The sequence below is a fragment of the Rissa tridactyla genome, chromosome 7 (genome assembly GCF_028500815.1).
Source record: "Rissa tridactyla isolate bRisTri1 chromosome 7, bRisTri1.patW.cur.20221130, whole genome shotgun sequence".
In the NCBI taxonomy this organism is placed as follows: domain Eukaryota; kingdom Metazoa; phylum Chordata; class Aves; order Charadriiformes; family Laridae; genus Rissa; species Rissa tridactyla.
Window position 1 is genome coordinate 18067417 of NC_071472.1, and position 15905 is coordinate 18083321.

At 53.1% G+C, this 15905-nt stretch overlaps 1 protein-coding gene across 1 annotated transcript in view; it reads right to left on the bottom strand.

Moving 5' to 3' along the window:
- Positions 1–5775: 5775 nt before the first annotated feature.
- The window catches only part of CFAP65 (cilia and flagella associated protein 65), a 32730-nt gene continuing 22600 nt past the window's right edge, over positions 5776–15905 (bottom strand). The window contains 12 exon segments of the mRNA XM_054209113.1: positions 5776–5993; positions 5996–6072; positions 6074–6176; positions 6848–6981; positions 7653–7946; positions 9425–9574; positions 9933–10147; positions 11840–11905; positions 12479–12616; positions 13228–13344; positions 13786–13929; positions 15280–15438. Of these exon segments, the coding sequence (XP_054065088.1) occupies positions 5800–5993; positions 5996–6072; positions 6074–6176; positions 6848–6981; positions 7653–7946; positions 9425–9574; positions 9933–10147; positions 11840–11905; positions 12479–12616; positions 13228–13344; positions 13786–13929; positions 15280–15438 (1791 nt within the window). The 3' untranslated portion in view covers positions 5776–5799.

A 15905-nucleotide genomic window follows, 5' to 3' on the forward strand; every position in this document is an offset into this window, starting at 1 on the left:
GGGGTTGCTCTGCCGTGGGCTGCCGGCAGCTTCTTCCCCATCCTTGCTCCCGAGCCAGGTCCCTCCAGGCTGGGAGCTGGTGTCCTTGCTGCACTTGCTGCTCCAAACCAGCTCCTCCAGGGGGTAAAGTCCGGAAGGTTGGATGCTTGACACCTGCTGCCTGGGAAAGCCAAACAGAGCAGGGGCAGGTTAAACTGGCACAGCGGGGTGGGGAGGGAGAGTGGAAAAACAGGGAAAGAAAGAAAGAAGGAAGGAAGAAACTAAATGGAGGAAGGGAGGGGAACAGAAAGGACTGGAAAATACAGGTGAGAGAGAAGGGAAGAGCTAAGGGAAAGGAACAGCCGGGACAGTGTCCCCCGAGCCCATCCCCTTCCCTCCTGGGAGTTTGGGGATGCCACCGGGATCCCAATGTTTGTCCAGAGGGAGCCCCTGGGGTGTCCCCCATGCCCAGCACCTTGCTTCCAGCCAGGCAGGCAGGACCCCAGCCCAGGTGTGCCGGGCTGCAGCAGCTCACCTGGCTCCGGTGACACGCTGGCAGCTGGCAGGTGAGCGGCTTCGCCTTCCCCCGCCGGCTCACGAGCAGAAAATGAGGGTGACGCCGGCTGGATGGGGCTTTTATAGCCCTGATAAAAATAGCGCTGGCTGGCCGGTGATTCGGGGGGCCGGAGAGATGTGACTGAGCAGAGACAGGCGAGAGGGCTGGGCTGGCGGCGGCGAGCCTTCTCCCCAGCACACCTGTCACGGCTCTGTGTTTGCTCAGAGCAAATATTGACCCAGGGAAGGCAGGCTGGGCAAGGGAGGCGATTAGCCCACCTAGATTAGAGGCAGAGCAGGTCTCTATGCAAACTCTCCAGGGCTGCCTTTGTTAATGGGAGCCTGATGGGCTGATAGGAGCCAGGAGCCTGGGTGCTGGGTCGGGTGGTGGGGAGGAGGAGGTTGGGGGCGGGGGGGGGGGGGGGGGGGGGAGAGGAGGAGACATTCATTAACCTGCACTGGAACAACACCAGCTGTCACTTTTCCACCCACCTGCCTGGCTCACTTTGCAGCCAGGATTGAGGGGAGAGCGGGGGCCGGGGGAGGCAGGTGTGGGGGTACCCGACCTGGGCAGCTCTGGGGTGGGGGCTGCTTGCTTGCGAGGCTTTGGGCTGCTGAAAGGTGAGGGAGCAGTAAGCTCCCAGGGATGGAAAGAAAAACCCCAAGCAGCCTGACACTGGGTGCCGGTTGATGGCAAGGACTGCTTTGCCCCTACGCCAACCCCCCCAGCTCATGCTGAGGACCCCTTGGGCACACCAGGCTGATGGACGCTTCATGTAGAGGAGCCCACAGACTTCTGAGCCCGGGCAGCAAAGCAGAGCTCGACAAAACCACCTCTGCTGGCTCTCTTTGGGAGCGTTTCCAGCACGGCCGCGCGGGCCAGGAGCCAGCTCTCCTAACGCAGCCGCAGGAACAGGATGTGTTTCGCTCCATGTGCACATGCCTTCCCGTGGGGTCACTGCATCCCAGAGTCACACCACTCTCCCACATCCAGGCTGTGCCACTGCCCAGTGGTGTCACCTGTGCAGTCATCCCCATGCTGGCTCTGAGAGCAGCGTCCAGAGCCCGTGTGGGCCAGAAGTTGTTCATCCGCTCTCCTGCAGCACCCAGCCACGTTACTGAGCCCCGACAGTCCTCAGCTGATCTCAGCCGGAGCCAGCAGGAGCTGGGCTATCTCTCTGAGTTACTCTGGCACCCGCAGCTCCCTGGATAACAGAGCATGAAGTGCAGCTGTGGTGGCAGGAGAAGCTCCTTTGTGCAAGTGCACTGGCGTGTTTGTTTGTGTAGATGGGTGTGTTTGCGGGTGGGGAAGTGGGTAACGCTTCTTTAACCCCCACGGCGGACACCTGCAGTATCCTGGTCCTGGGTGTGCTTTAGAAACTGCCACCGTTGCTCATTCCAGAGCTGGAGTGCGCCTGCAGCTTGCAGTAAATGGATTCCCAAATATAAGTGGATAGTTGCAAATCCCTATCAGCCACTGCCATCCAACTCTTCTTCCTTGGGGACTTGTCCCTCTCAAAGTCAGGATGTTGAAAGTCAGGATGCTCCATCCCTCCTGCCTGCTGCTGCCTCTGGGGCTGGGGTCCTGCAGGCTCCCAGCCCAGCAGAGCCTGGCATGGAGAGGGGCTGGAGCGATGCCAACCTGCTGGCCTTGGTCGCCCTGATCCTCCTTTCCGGTAGTTTTGCCAGCAAAGGAAATGCAGAACCGCCGCTGCCTTGGGTTGCGGTGCTAAGAGGAAATGTGAAGTCCTCTCTCCTTTTGGCCCTATACAGGCCCTGATGCTCAGGCTTGCCCACTTCTCCTTTTCCCAGTGTGGACAATGTGCTGGGCAGGACTCTCGCCTCTCCCTGCTGGGCCAGACACTGGCGGAGCGGAGCAGCAGCTCCTGGCCTTGGCTGCCCAGCTGTGCTCCCCCTTCCTGGAGAAGCCAGAACCCCCCCAAAAAACACCACACTGTTGCTGCTGTGGCTCCAGCAGACATCTCCAGGGCAGCGCTATGTGCTCTGTCAGAAATGCCCTCTCGCCCCAACCTCTCTCCCAGGGCCCCACCGTGCACCAAATAACAGCAAAGACTGCCCTTGCAGGGCTGCCCTAAGGAAAATGGGAGAAAAGTGGGTCCCTTGAGCTTGCAGAGAGCCCTGCGCCAGACAGCTATCTTGGGGAACACCTTCCACCTGCCCTGGCGTCTCCAAGGCAGCATCTACTGGTGTGTGCTCTTCCGTGGCAGGCTGGCAGCATTGGGACCAAGCTCCTGCCCATGCACTCAACATGGCTAGCCCTGGCACAGGCAGCCTCAGCCTGCTCTCGCAGCAGCCAAGGGCTTGTGCTGCCTCACTGTCCCATGAAGACCGACCAGCCCACATTGGAGCACCTCTCCTGTCCAGGGAGCCACCATTGCGTCCTGGCCTCACCTGAGCATGGACTAGAAAGTTCCCATTCCCAAATACCAAAGCAACACAGCTGAGCCAGTGAAGCCTGGTGTCTCAGACATGGGATGCCAGGGATGAAGGGTCTCTGCCTAGCTCTGCCAAGGGTTTTGGGAGGATCACCTTCATGTTTTTGCTCTCCAGACTTTGCCCTGCCTGCGCAGACACTGCAGGCTAGTTGGGGCAGGACCTTTCCAGGTTCCTACCTAATACTCAGTATGGGGGGAAAAGGGGCTGATTCCAACCAGGGGCTGTGTACACCTGCAGCAGGGTGTTCAGGGGACTGTCCCCTAGCACTGCCACCTTCCCCACATGGACATGGAGCCATGCCAAGCGGGTCTTCGCAGGGGATCCAGGCTCCCCAGCTGCGACCGGACAGCAGAGCCTTGCAGACACTCTGGCAGGGAAGACCAAGAGCAGCTTTGTTCCCTTGCCTTTATCTCCCAGACAATGGCACGATTCAGCAGGTGTTAAATGTTTTAATGGGATTCAGGATAGCTTCTGTTGCCCACCTGCCCCAAGGCCATTTCACCCCTCCCTAGGAGCCAGGACTAACAGCCAAGAAGAAAAGGCCTGTTGTGCGTTGCATTAACTGCCTGATGACTGAGCACTCCTGATAACTAGCACAAGGAGGAGGGGAGCCCCGTTAGCTTGCCAAGTTCACGCTTCGCCATCGTCACTCTGGTCATATACCTGCTGGCAGCCCGTTTTGGCCAGCCTGGCCACCAGCCCCAGCCCCATGGGAACATCACCCCATTCCAAACACCGGTGGGAAGGAGCAGGACCCATATCTACGATATCTCCATTAGAGAGATGTGCGTTAGAAACGTGGCTGGTGTTGTGGCAGGGGCCAAAGCCCAGTATGACAAGCTCAGACTTCCTTCTGCCTGAGATCCAAATGCGGTTAGCAGAGACAGGGCTTCTCCCCTCCTCTGGGAGCTAAACTAGTTCCCAGCTTGCGAAGAGGAAGCAGGAATTTCCCCAACCCAGGAAAGGGGCTGTCCCTGGTGTATTTTAAATTTAGGATGAAGATAAAAGAGGAAAAGTGTGTGATGGCTGCTAATGGCTTTGCTTAGTGCATGCTGAGCTGTTCTGGTCGACAGGCACCAGAGGGGACCTAGAAGAGAGGTGACACACCACCATCTCACACCCCCTGCAGAGAGCTGGGAGAAGAAAGATTACTCTCTGAGATGTGTAAGTAGGTCTCAAACTTCTTGTTCCCTGACTCACCTGATGCAGAAGGCACTGCCTCAGGGCTCTCCCCCACTAGAGAGATGCTAATGAGAGAAATGAGTTTACCACCGACAGTGCTCCAACAGGCAAGAACAGCGTGAGTTCCGCTTCTTCCAGGTCCAGTCTGTGTTCAGCACAGGAGCGTGGGGAGTGTTGGTTGTTTCATTGGACCAGTCCAGCCCAAACCACGACAGAGGACAGGTGCTTTAATGACAAAAAAAAATCATTCCCTTCACATGTGTCTGCACTCAGGCTCCATCTATTTGCTCTTGGGTATTACACCTGACCAACACCCAGCGTTGCCCACGTTGACCCATCTGTCCCACAAGGCAGAGGAGTTAATAGTGATGCAGTCCAGAGAGCATCAGACCATGGAGCAGGCCTAAGGATGGACAGACTCACTGACCCTATCTGCACTGCTGCAGGCTGCTCTTGCGTTCCTGCAGGCAGGTAGATTCAAACTGCTTTAGGACAACGGCAAGGCTCTTGTCGCTGTCTGTGTTACCCCTTTGGGAAGCCTGTCACAGGACTACAGAGCATTTGTAGTGAGCAAATCCTAGTGAGGAGTCTGGACCAGGCAGAGTCACCCCAAGTAGGCTGAGCTGCCGCGATGCTGCCTTGAGCTGGGTAGGAAGGAGGTGGTACCCCATCACCTGTTCAGCCTCAGCCAAAGCCCAGAAGAAGACAGAAAAGCTGCTGTGACATAGGACACCTGGCACCCAGAGAGCTGAGAACGGAGGAGAGGGTCTGCACTTCTGAGAAGGATCCAGGACCCACGTGAAGGCCCCAGGGGCACAGGCTGAGCTCAGGAGCTGGCAGTGCCTTGCTGTATCTCTGACAACAGGAACAGCTCAGCCCTGGGGCTTAGTAACAGTTACGCACGCAGGGCTCCTGCACAGAGGGGAGCACTGGGGCGGCGCTGGGAGAGCTGCAGCACCCCCGGGCACAGCAGGTACCAGCCCTCTGCTCAGCAGGGCAAAAGCCCCCCCCAGGTCCTTGTGCATGGTCTTCTCTTGGGCTGCAAGGGGAGAAGGTGCAGCTCCAGTGTTGGCTGGGTGCTAGCACTGGGAACACAGGCAGGAGGGTTTGGAGGGGGCCACCAGCTGCACCCCCACCAGAACAGGGTGGCTGGGTGAGCCCTGCATAGGAGAGACCGTAGCAGAAGAGGGGATATGCTGCAAGCCCAGCCCCGCTGCCTGGCCCGCAGCCTCTGCCAGGGAGCAGGCAGCTCCGCGCTGGCACCTGCCGTTTCTCACAACTAACACTGCCACCTCCCGGCTGTGACAAACCCCGCTCCTTCACAGAGACACCCTTCCGCAGCCTGCCCGAGCCCTAGACATCCCCTTCCCCAGCTGACAGCCTTGCAGTTTGCAAAGGGGAGAGCTCCTCCAGCGTGCTCCCAAACCCAGATACATAGATTACATATGTTACATGCCGGTGTCCGTGTGCCCAGAGGCCAAGCTCCTTTTATTAGGCTGTCAAGTGTGCTAGATGGTGCTGCAGCCACCATCAGAGCAAGGAAGGGAGAAGGACTCTGTCCCCTACCAATGTTAGCAGGGGCTCAGCACCTCAATGCCCAGCTGTTAGTCCTTCTTTAGCTACATTTCAAAGCACATTCCACTCCTCTCCCAGCTGGTACAGACTGGGGGCAGTGGGAACAGTCACAGAGGTTGTCCACATGTTCCCTGTTGCGCAGGGAGGCTCTTCTCCGATGATGTGGCCAGCCACAGAGAGGAGAGATCTCATGAACTCTGCTGTGGAGTTGCCAGAGGATTCAAAATGGAGCTGAGGACACAAATAGGATGTACCTCCTCAGAGGCAGACAGCATGCTGAGCTCAGGTCATGGTGTGGGAAGATCAGGGTTGCTCTGGCCATCACAGGACAGGGTGAAGAGTGGAGTCAGTTGATGTGCTTGAAGAACTCAAGCAGCACAGTACCCAGCAGCTATGCTCTTGAGGGTGGTGATGCTGGATTGGCAATTCTGAAGAAGAAGAGATTGCATTTGGGGTGGGGAGAGTGCAGCCTGCTGCCACCTCCCCCCAGGGAATCATCCCTCCCTGAGGGATCACGGGGAACACCTATTGTCTATCTAGACAAGATAGCTCTGGAGATGATGTCTCCATCCAAGAACTCTCTCCTATCCTCCCTAATCCTATCTCCCTGCACTTCTCCCCAAGCTGAGGCAAATCCGCATGCTTTGCTCTCAGCTCCAAATCCGCCTCCCCACCAGTGGCGATTCCCTCAACCTAACTAGGTCCCACACCCACCATCATGGCCCATAAAAGCTTTGCCCCCTTTCTGTTATCAGGGACTGTGTTGCCTGCTTCTGGACCCCTTTTCCCAAGACACCCTCCAGGGCTTCAGGCCAGCCCCATCTGCCAGCCATTCAATCACAGGGCCCTGCCCCAGACCTGCCTGACGGTCTCGGGTCCACAGAAAGGCTGTAGCTTTACCACCTCTACTCTGTGGCTCAGGACAAGCCAAGAAGGGACAGAGGCTTTGGGGGTGGATTCCCCCTTTTGCACAGGCAGCCTTGGCATTGATAGGCAGTGATCCAGCTAATCCACGTCGTCTAGAAAATGGGCTGTGCTTCAGCCTGAGGTATTAAGGACAGGTCCTGTCCCCTGCCACAGCACAGATACACTCTGCTACCTTCGGGAAGGGCTGGGGGGTAGAGCAATGACCCTGGGCCGGGCTGTCAGCACCACCTCCCCGCGGCTGGCTTCGATCAGGATGTTCTGCAGCGTGTTTTCCAGGACTTGCACCACCAGGGTCCCAAAGGCCGGCTGCCTGGAGGGACAAAAGTACAAGCAGAGGACAGCTATCAGAAAGCAGATAAGGCAGGCTGCTTGCTGTGACTCCTCCCAGGACACATCAGACACAGCAGTGGAGCACACACCGTTTCCTACACACTGGGGCCAATGAACCAACGGCTTGAGCAATGGGGTGCTGACCTTTCTCCCAGAACTGCCACCAGCTGCTGTCAGGCCCTGACCTCAGACAGAACTGGGTGACTGCGGTTTTACTGATTTCTCCCTCCAAGCTGTGCTGTAGTTAGTATTTGTGCTTATGCTCATGGCCTGTATCAGTGTGCAGGGGCGTAGCCACAGCAAATGGAAGGTGATGAAATACTGGAGTAAAAATAAGAGGTAAGGCAAGCACCCACTGCACTCCAACGTCTCATACAGCCAGGAGTGTCTGAGCACAAAGCAGACTTGACTCACCACCAGCATCACTGCCCAGGGCTCAGCCCCAAGACACAGCAAACCTGCACTCTTCACAAGTCAGGCTCAGGAGAGGGTGGCTAGGTGGGCTAGCATCAATTTCCACCCGGAGCACACAGAAAACCCCACCAGAAATGCTATGAGGCAGAAGCAGAAATGGGTTTCTGGCCAGGTGGTGTGCTGCCATGGCTTTCCTGCCTGTGCAGCTCTTTTACATGTCAGCTCTTTCTCACCTGCTCATCATCTCCTGCACCCTCAACTGCTCGTGGTGCAAAATCTCACTCATCTTCTCCGAACATTCCAGCAAATCATTGCTGGGAGAGTTTTCCTGCCTCATTTCTTTCCTCTCTCCAGCTTTCTCAGGGTAAAGATCTTGAGAAGCAGAGACCCTGGAGGGAACTGTGGACCACTCTCTCCCATCCTGGAGCTCTGCTGATTCTTCACACCAGAACTGGGAGAAATATGGAATGGGCTCATCCAGGCTGCTTCTCACTACGTCATGGAACTGGGTGCTCTCCAAGAGGCCTCTGGGAGGAAGAAAATAAGGGATGAGTCCCAGCAAATCAGATATCTGTAATGACCTCAGAGGATCATAGAATAGTTTGGGTTGGAAGGGACCTTTAAAGGTTATATAGTTCAACCTCCCCTGCAACAAGGAGGGACATCTTCAACTAGATCAGGTTGCTCAGAGCCCCCTCCAACCTGACCGTGAATGTTTCCAGGAATGGGACATCTACCACCTCTCTGGGAAACCTGTGCCAGTGCTTCACCACCCTCATAGTAAAAAATGTCTTCCTTATATCTAGTCTAAATCTTCCATCTTTTAGTTTAAAGCCATCACCCCTTGTCTTGTCGCAACAGGCCCTGCTAAAAAGTTTGTCCCCATCTCTCCTGTAGGCCCCCTTTAAGTACTGAAAGGCTGCAATAAGGTCTCCCCAGAGCCTTCCCTTCTCCAGGCTGAACAATCCCAACTCTCTAAGCCTGTCCTCATAGCAGAGGTGCTCCAGCCCTATGATCATTTTGGTGGCCCTCTTCTGGACTCGCTTCAACAGGTCCATGCCTTTCCTGTGCTGAGGGCTCCAGAGCTGTACGCAGTACTCCAGGAGGGGTCTCACCTGAGTGGAGCAGAGGGGCACAATCCCCTCCCTTGATCTGCTGGCCACGCTTCTTTCGATGCAGCCCAGGATACAGTTGGCTTTCTAGACTGCGAGCACACATTGTTGGCTCATGTCCAGCTTTTCATTCACCAGTATCCCCAAGTCCTTCTTGACAGGGCAACTCTCAATTTCTTCATCCCCCAACCAATGTTGATACCAGGGGTTGCCTCAATCCAAGTGCACTTGGCCTTGTTGAACCTCACGAGGTTCACACAGGCCCATTTCTCAAGGCTGTCCAGGTCCCTCTGGATGGCATCCTGTCCCTCAGGCATGTCAACTGCACCAGTCAGCTTAGTGTTGTCTGCAAGAGTGCACTTGATCCCACTGTCTATGTCATCGATGAAGATATTGAATAGTACTGGTCCCAATACAGACCCAGAGAGTACAAATCAGAGGAAAACCCTGACTGATGTCAATGTTTAGTCTGTCCCTTCTTGCTTTCTGGGCCTAAGGGAGGCAGCAAGCTGGCTTGAGCTAAGAAAACTACCTTCACCCCCCCAGCACTGGTTCTTTATGTTCCTGCAGGTGACAGAGAAAACAGGTGAATCCAAATGCAGCCTGTTCCCAAGATCATGGCAGGCAGGGTGCCCTGGTTCCTGGGCAGTGACACTGTTCACTATGCAGAGATGGGCTCAGCCCCTAGATGGGGCGTAGGACCCTGCCTTTGACTGTCACACCAGGACTCCTGAGCTCCCAGTCTCCAGGGCAGCCTTTGGCAGCTGGATCCCCCATTCTGTTGCAGCAGGAGTGCACAGAGTCCTCTGGGATTAGCAGAGGGCTGGCCACACTGCATGCACTTCCCTGGAGGATGTGGGGTCCAAACGAGGTGAGGGTGAAGGGACACGCACCTGATGACACCTGTGAGTACATCAGTCGCTATCTGCAACTCCTGTTTGGAAGCAGCAGCCAGAGACAGCCATTTGGGGTCCATGTCCATCCTGTCTCCATCCCTACTCCCATGCACAAACTTGCTCTCCAAGGGTTGGTTGCTGAAGGGGCTGGGAAAGAAGGAGTTTTTCCATCAGTGGAAGCACTACTGAACTGAACTACCAAAGACCTGCACTTCCCTGGCTGAGCAGCAGCACTACAGGCCAACGGAGAGTGGGAGCTGCTGTATTTGTGACAGCAGCAGGGACACTGTCATAAGAGAGGAGCACTGAGCTCTGACAGCATCTCCCATTTGAAGTGGGGAGAGAAACAGGTCATGTCAACTAATGCTGGGGAAAGCGAGGCACCTCTTGCCTAATACTGAGGCACTGGAGAGGAGCAGAGCAGAGGTCTAAGTACAATGCATATCACAGCATGGGCAGCCCTGGCTCAGATGAAGATGCCAATCCAAAAAGCTGGATGTCTTACCGGGACAAGAAGTATTTGGGGAATTCTGAGGTGAAGTTGCTGAGGAAGTCCTCGGTAGAGTAGGACCTGGCTGTCACAGCAAGGTATAAGAGGATGGGCTTGGGAGGCTCTGGTTTGACCCACACCAGGCTGGCTTCTTTGTCCACCAGCAGCCTCCTCTGAAAGTGTCCAGCTGGCTGATTGGGCATAGGGTGGTTTTTAATAGGGGGTAATGTCTGTTGGAGAGAAAGAAATGGCAGGTAGTTGGTTGTTTCTCTGGCTACAGGTAGGCTGGTGTAGGTGTGAGCACTGGCATGAGAACTGGAAAGCACAGCAGCCAGAGACACCAGATCCCAGACAGGAGACAGCGTCAAAATAATCTTGGCGCTGCAGTACCGCTATCAGGCAGGAGTGGCCATACTGGAAATCAGGTCCATTCCCTCACTGCCTAATGTGACAGCCCCGAGTGTCAGCAAGGCTTCAGGGTCTCCCCAGGGCACTCAGGGCTGTTGTACTCCAATCCATCCCTGAGGAACTCCGGGAGATCATCTCTGCTCTTCTGAGCACACTGGAAAGGCTGTGGGAGAAGGGATGTGCAGGAATGCATGTGGAAATTGCCCTCTGAGCCCAGACGGCAATCTGGAATTGACTCCATCCACACTACATGGGCCAGTTTGGGGTTGCATTACCAGAAGTCAGTCTGGGGGAAGTTTCTTAAGACAGGAGTAGTCCAGGAGCCTGGGCCAGAAGGACACCACCCAGCTCTGGAGAAGCCCTCAGGCATCACAGGACTTCAGTGACCGTTGAGACATAGTTGTCCAGCCCCTGGGAATAAGGCCAGAGGCCTTCACCGCTCCTGACACAGACACAGCAGGTTATTACAGGCTCCAAATTGTCACTAGGAGCCAAAACCCTAGAGGACTAAAAGAAACTTTTTACTTTTCCCCAACAATCCTTATGTTCATCCCAGTGAATGTCTCGACCTGCATCACTGATCACACCTAACAGCACAGGGCAGACAGTCCAAGCTAGAGCTGCCCTGAGCTGATACCCTCACACAGGACAGTGTAGGGCACGCAGAGGCACTCTGCAGTGTCCCACAAGAACTGCTACAGCCTTACTATGGTGGCAGTCCTGAGATAACAAGTTATGCCTCCTACCTGCGTCAATGTGCTCAGGCCCAGCCTCATGTCAGCTCCTCTTAACCCTTCCACACCTTGGGTTAGCTGGTTGTCCACAAGCCCTCTCATTCCCACAGCACGTGCTGCCGATGGCTGTAGACGCAGCATGGTTCTGCTTTTGGGCCCAGGTAGTTCTGCAGAGCATTCACTGGGACTTCGTCTCACACCTTGCCACCCCTGCTGGAAAAACTGTCTTTTCCAGCAGCGCACACAGTTGGGCAAACTTGAGGGGAAACCGAGATGAACCATACAAATTGAGCTTTAAAGCTTTCTGCACACTTAAATAAAGGCAGTTCCTGCCTGCAGCTTCTCCTGAGGCACAGAGCACAGCCCTTCTATCGGCCAGGGCAAAGTCTGCACCACGTCATGCCAGGGTCCTGCCACTTTCCATCATGGGATACATCCCATTCTGGCCCCAGTGTGAAACCAGTCCAGGTACAGACTGCCCTGCCTATGCACATCATCTCTGCTTATTCAAAACCTTTCCCTCTTTTTTCCAGTCACGGGTATACGTTGGTTCCAATTTCACTTCCCATTCACCTCAGCTGGAAAGTTACTGCACACAGGACACAGCCAGACAGTCTGATTCTTCTGGCTCCTCCAAACAGTCTGTCTCCCAAATCCTTGAAGCTACAAATAATCCTGCTGTGCTCTCTGTCCAGGCTCCCACGCTGTGATATCCAGCATCTGCGTCTTTTCTAAAGCAGTCAGTTTGATTCTACTATGGGTGAGACAGGCCTGACTTACCTTGTATTTCCTGATCACAGCTGAGGATTCAGGGAGATTTTCTGTCTCAGCAGAATCTGATGACTTCTAAAAAGGGGTGTGGGGGGGAGAAGGAAAAAAGGAAGAGAAATCACAGTGTAGGAAAGATACGGAGTAGAACAAGACTCCAGGATTTTGTTTTACTTTGCTCCAGCTGAGAGTCAGTGATCTCATCCTCCCATTCTTCACACACATTTCTCTCCAGTGTTACACATTTCTCTCCAGTGTTTATTCATAGTTAAAAATCCAACCATCTGTTTCCACAGCCACTGTTTTGTTGTTTCTTTTTTTTTTTTCCTTAAGGCTTCTCATACACTTCCAAATTTCAGATGATTGTTTGCAAATTCAGAGCTTGTAAGGTGATCAGAAAAATAATTGTAATTCCTAGTTTCCTACTGCTATTCCCTCTCTCAATGTTAAAGAGCGTGCAAGAGGGTTCTTGGCTAGAAACCAAGATCTCATTTTCCACTGTCCACAGACCAGCTATGAGATCTTGAGTAGAACAGAGCCTCATGTCCTCTTATCAACTTGCTTAGATTTTCTTAAACAATGCTTCTTGATGACACCTGGCTGCTCTTTCTGAGCTGAGCTAAGCTGGTGTAAAGTTCTGGCAGCACTTACCGCTGTAGGTGACTTTGGCTTCTTCTTAGTCCCAAGGTCCTTCTCTGTGATGGTGAATTCCACAGCCTGCCGTTCCTTCTCCCTTTCCCACTCCTGCAGGTCCCTCTCGTACTGAACCAGGGACTCCTGGATGTATACCTATGAAGCAAACCACGGTTGGAGGGAGGAGGGCTAGAAAGGAGATGCAAATAACAGCTTATGGCTCAAGTCCATGCCTGTCACCCATTCCTCCCTTCCAGGAGGTCCCAGACAGAGCCCACTCCCTTTTCATGTCTTCCACTGACAGGAAGGGGAGAGAACAGTGCTATTATACGACTTATAGAGAGAAGACACAATCTCTTGCCAAAGGACACCTGGAAAGTGTCCAGAGGGACACTACTTGCAGGTCTGTGCCCTGACTAGTACTAAGGAAGCAAGATTTGATTTTTGCAGATATTTAAGTCTCTGACACCCACTGAAAGCTACTCCCATTCAAACCATGACTTCTAGTAGCTGGGTTCAACTCACAAAGCCACACATTGCAAAATTACACCTCATCTAGTGAGCCACGCAGACAGAGAGACATGTTAAGCATCAGGAGAGATGAAGCTCAGTATCTTCAGTAACAAGAATTGCTGGCTGGCATTACGGAGCAAAGAAGGATTCCTTCAGCTGGAAGCAGCAGGCAGATGACTGCTGGGGCCAGCCATTTGGGAACTGCAGTGACATGCGCAGGTGATGGTAATACACAGGTACCTCTTGGGTCTCACCTCACACACCAGATCTATGCTGTAGAAGGAAACACTCCCTGAAGGTTGCAGGGTGATGAAGCAAGGGATGCTCTCTCCGGGCTGCACAACCCCTGACTCTGGAGAAATCTGCAACACCTGGGGGAAAAAAGAAAAGCGACAGAGGAGCTGTTTCACTGTCCTGGGACCTTCCTATATGCTTTCTCTTCGCAGAAAAGAGAGGATTGTGGGAATTCCCTCCCCTTCTCCGAGGTATGTGGCACGAGAGAGGTGTGGCTGATATATTCAAAGAACGACCATGGACTTTGCTGGTGGACAGGGTCCCGAGGCTCATTATTGCATCCAGGTTCATGTATCCTCACTGAAGTCTTCAGATTCCCCTTCTGAATTCCTGTCTTTCCCCCGCTATCCTAACCCTTGCCTTCACTTTTCTGTCCCCTTTCCTTTTATCAGCTAGTACAAAAGCTAGCTACCTAGGCTCTTTTCTGATTGTCTGGTTGCGAATGGAGTGGAAAGTTCTTTTGTGGTATAATAGAGATAGGCAAGAAGGCTGTAGAGGAAAGAGGAGGAAGGACTCACCTTCTTGTCTTTACAGGTGTTTATCCGCCAGGCAAACACAACAGCCTTACTCTCCAAGATATTGTTGAGAAAGACAAGTTGAGTGGCTTTGGTGTAGTCTGGGATATTTCCAAGGCAAATCCTGTGGTGTGACAAGGTGGCTACCTGCAGGAAGCAATGTGAAACCAGGAGGAACAGTAGTGAGGGAAGATGGGATGTGGCCATTGAAGAAGGGCAGTCACACAGTCATCTTTAAGTTATCCAGCAATTCATAGATAACGTTAGCTAGTTATTTTTATCTTAACAACTTGAGGGAGTATTGTATTTCTCCAATTTTTGCTATGGTTACACTGACTCTTTGCAGCAAGAGGACAGCCCTGTTGCAGTGGGATTGAGTGAGCAATGGACAGTAATGCTGGTGCTGGGGGAGGAGAGGATCTCAGGAGCACAAAGGACCAGTGGCACCAAGATTCAGTCTGCAGCAGTTGCAATCCAGGCTTTTTCTTGCTTCAGTTAGCAAGCGCGTGAGGAGTGTGCTTGTGCAAAATCCTCTTGAACCCGAATGCGAGTTTTGGGGAAGTGCTTCCTACTGCACCTTGCTACTAGTATGCTACTAGTCTGTCTCATTCTCCAGGCATGGTGCAAACTCTAATTAATTACACCGATCATTAGAGAAGCTAATGACTCTTGGTTACAGACAACAGAGCCCTGTGGAACGGCATCTTCGTTGGCAGCCTGAGACAGGTTTTTAATCATCTTCTCTTTGCTTTACCCAGGAATGCAATGGTCCTGCTGGAAGCCAAAGAGCATATGTAGCTGTGGCTGGGCTCCAAGGTAGGCATGCTAATGTTGCACAGGATGAATCCTTTACCTGCCTGGAGCGTGCCTCTGCTGATGCTGCTTAACGCTGATTCACTACGCTGGGATCTGTGGCTGAGTTTAACAACAGATTGTCCAGGCTGGCAGGCCAGCTCTAGCCAGGCCAAACAAGCTCCTGCTGAGCCAGCGACAGGTCAAACAAGTGCATTTCTTGGGATGCACCAGAATTAGTGACTGTCCTGCAGTCTGCATTCAGGTTATGCGCCACCTGCATTTGGCTGTGAAATGGTGGCAGCCAGGCCCTGACAGGGTATGGCAGGAGTATAATGCTCTTTTTGTGAATAAATTACCAAAGAAAAAGATGGTGTAGCTGCAAACAAGAGAAGTAGCTGTGGTGGGGGGGTAACTTTTAATAGAAAATTCAGAACACGAGCAAACTCTAAAGCCTTTTTGGTTCTAATGGCAGTGAAAGCAGCAAGCTGGAAGGAAAGCACCTCTAAGAACAACTGCTGTTATGAGTCAGGCTCTGGATGATCTGCTGAAAGGGAAACATCTTGCTCTGTCTCGTGGCAAATGAACTCTCCTGCAACACAGCCTACTGCTAGATGGGGCCACTTGCATATTTCAGTCTCTCTCGCACAGAAATGTCCAGAAATGGACTAATCATATTGCTCATATCAGCATACCTGGACTTACCTGTCCAGGCAAATTTAGCTGGGTAGAACCTGGAAAGACTGAAGGAGACAAAATTTCGCTGGGTGTGTCAGTCTCTCCTATGGTATTCGGATCATAGCCTTCTCCCTGGAAGGTGATCAGAGCTGATTCTCCCCCCAGGACGTGGATGAGAACATCAACCTGCCTTGGACAAGATAAGAGTTTTAAGTCCAGAGTCATATTTGGGAGAGATATGCAAGAAGCTAGTGTACTTGCTAATGGATGGGTCTAAATACACCACACGCGTGTATGAAGAGAAATCCATTCTCTTTTGCTCTTTCAGGCCTTGATCTTCCCTGCTAACCCAGGAAAGTTGGTTAAGTATTCAATTAGCCAGTTACTGTATAAGATGGACAGGGACTCCTTCTTGGAGCAAAAAGTTGGAGTTTTAAAGTTTAATTTATTTATTTTTCCATGCATCCGCCACAGAGTCAGGCAATAAGTAGTGCTCCAGCGCTGGCCCTGCCTGCCTGCTGCAGCTTAGGACAGAGGTCTTTGGGAAGGCTGTTTCCAGAGGGCTGCAGCAGTGTGCATCGCAATGATAAAAGATACTGACTTCAATCTCTTTAGTGGAAGTTATTGGAGGCAAATAATGAACCACAAATCTG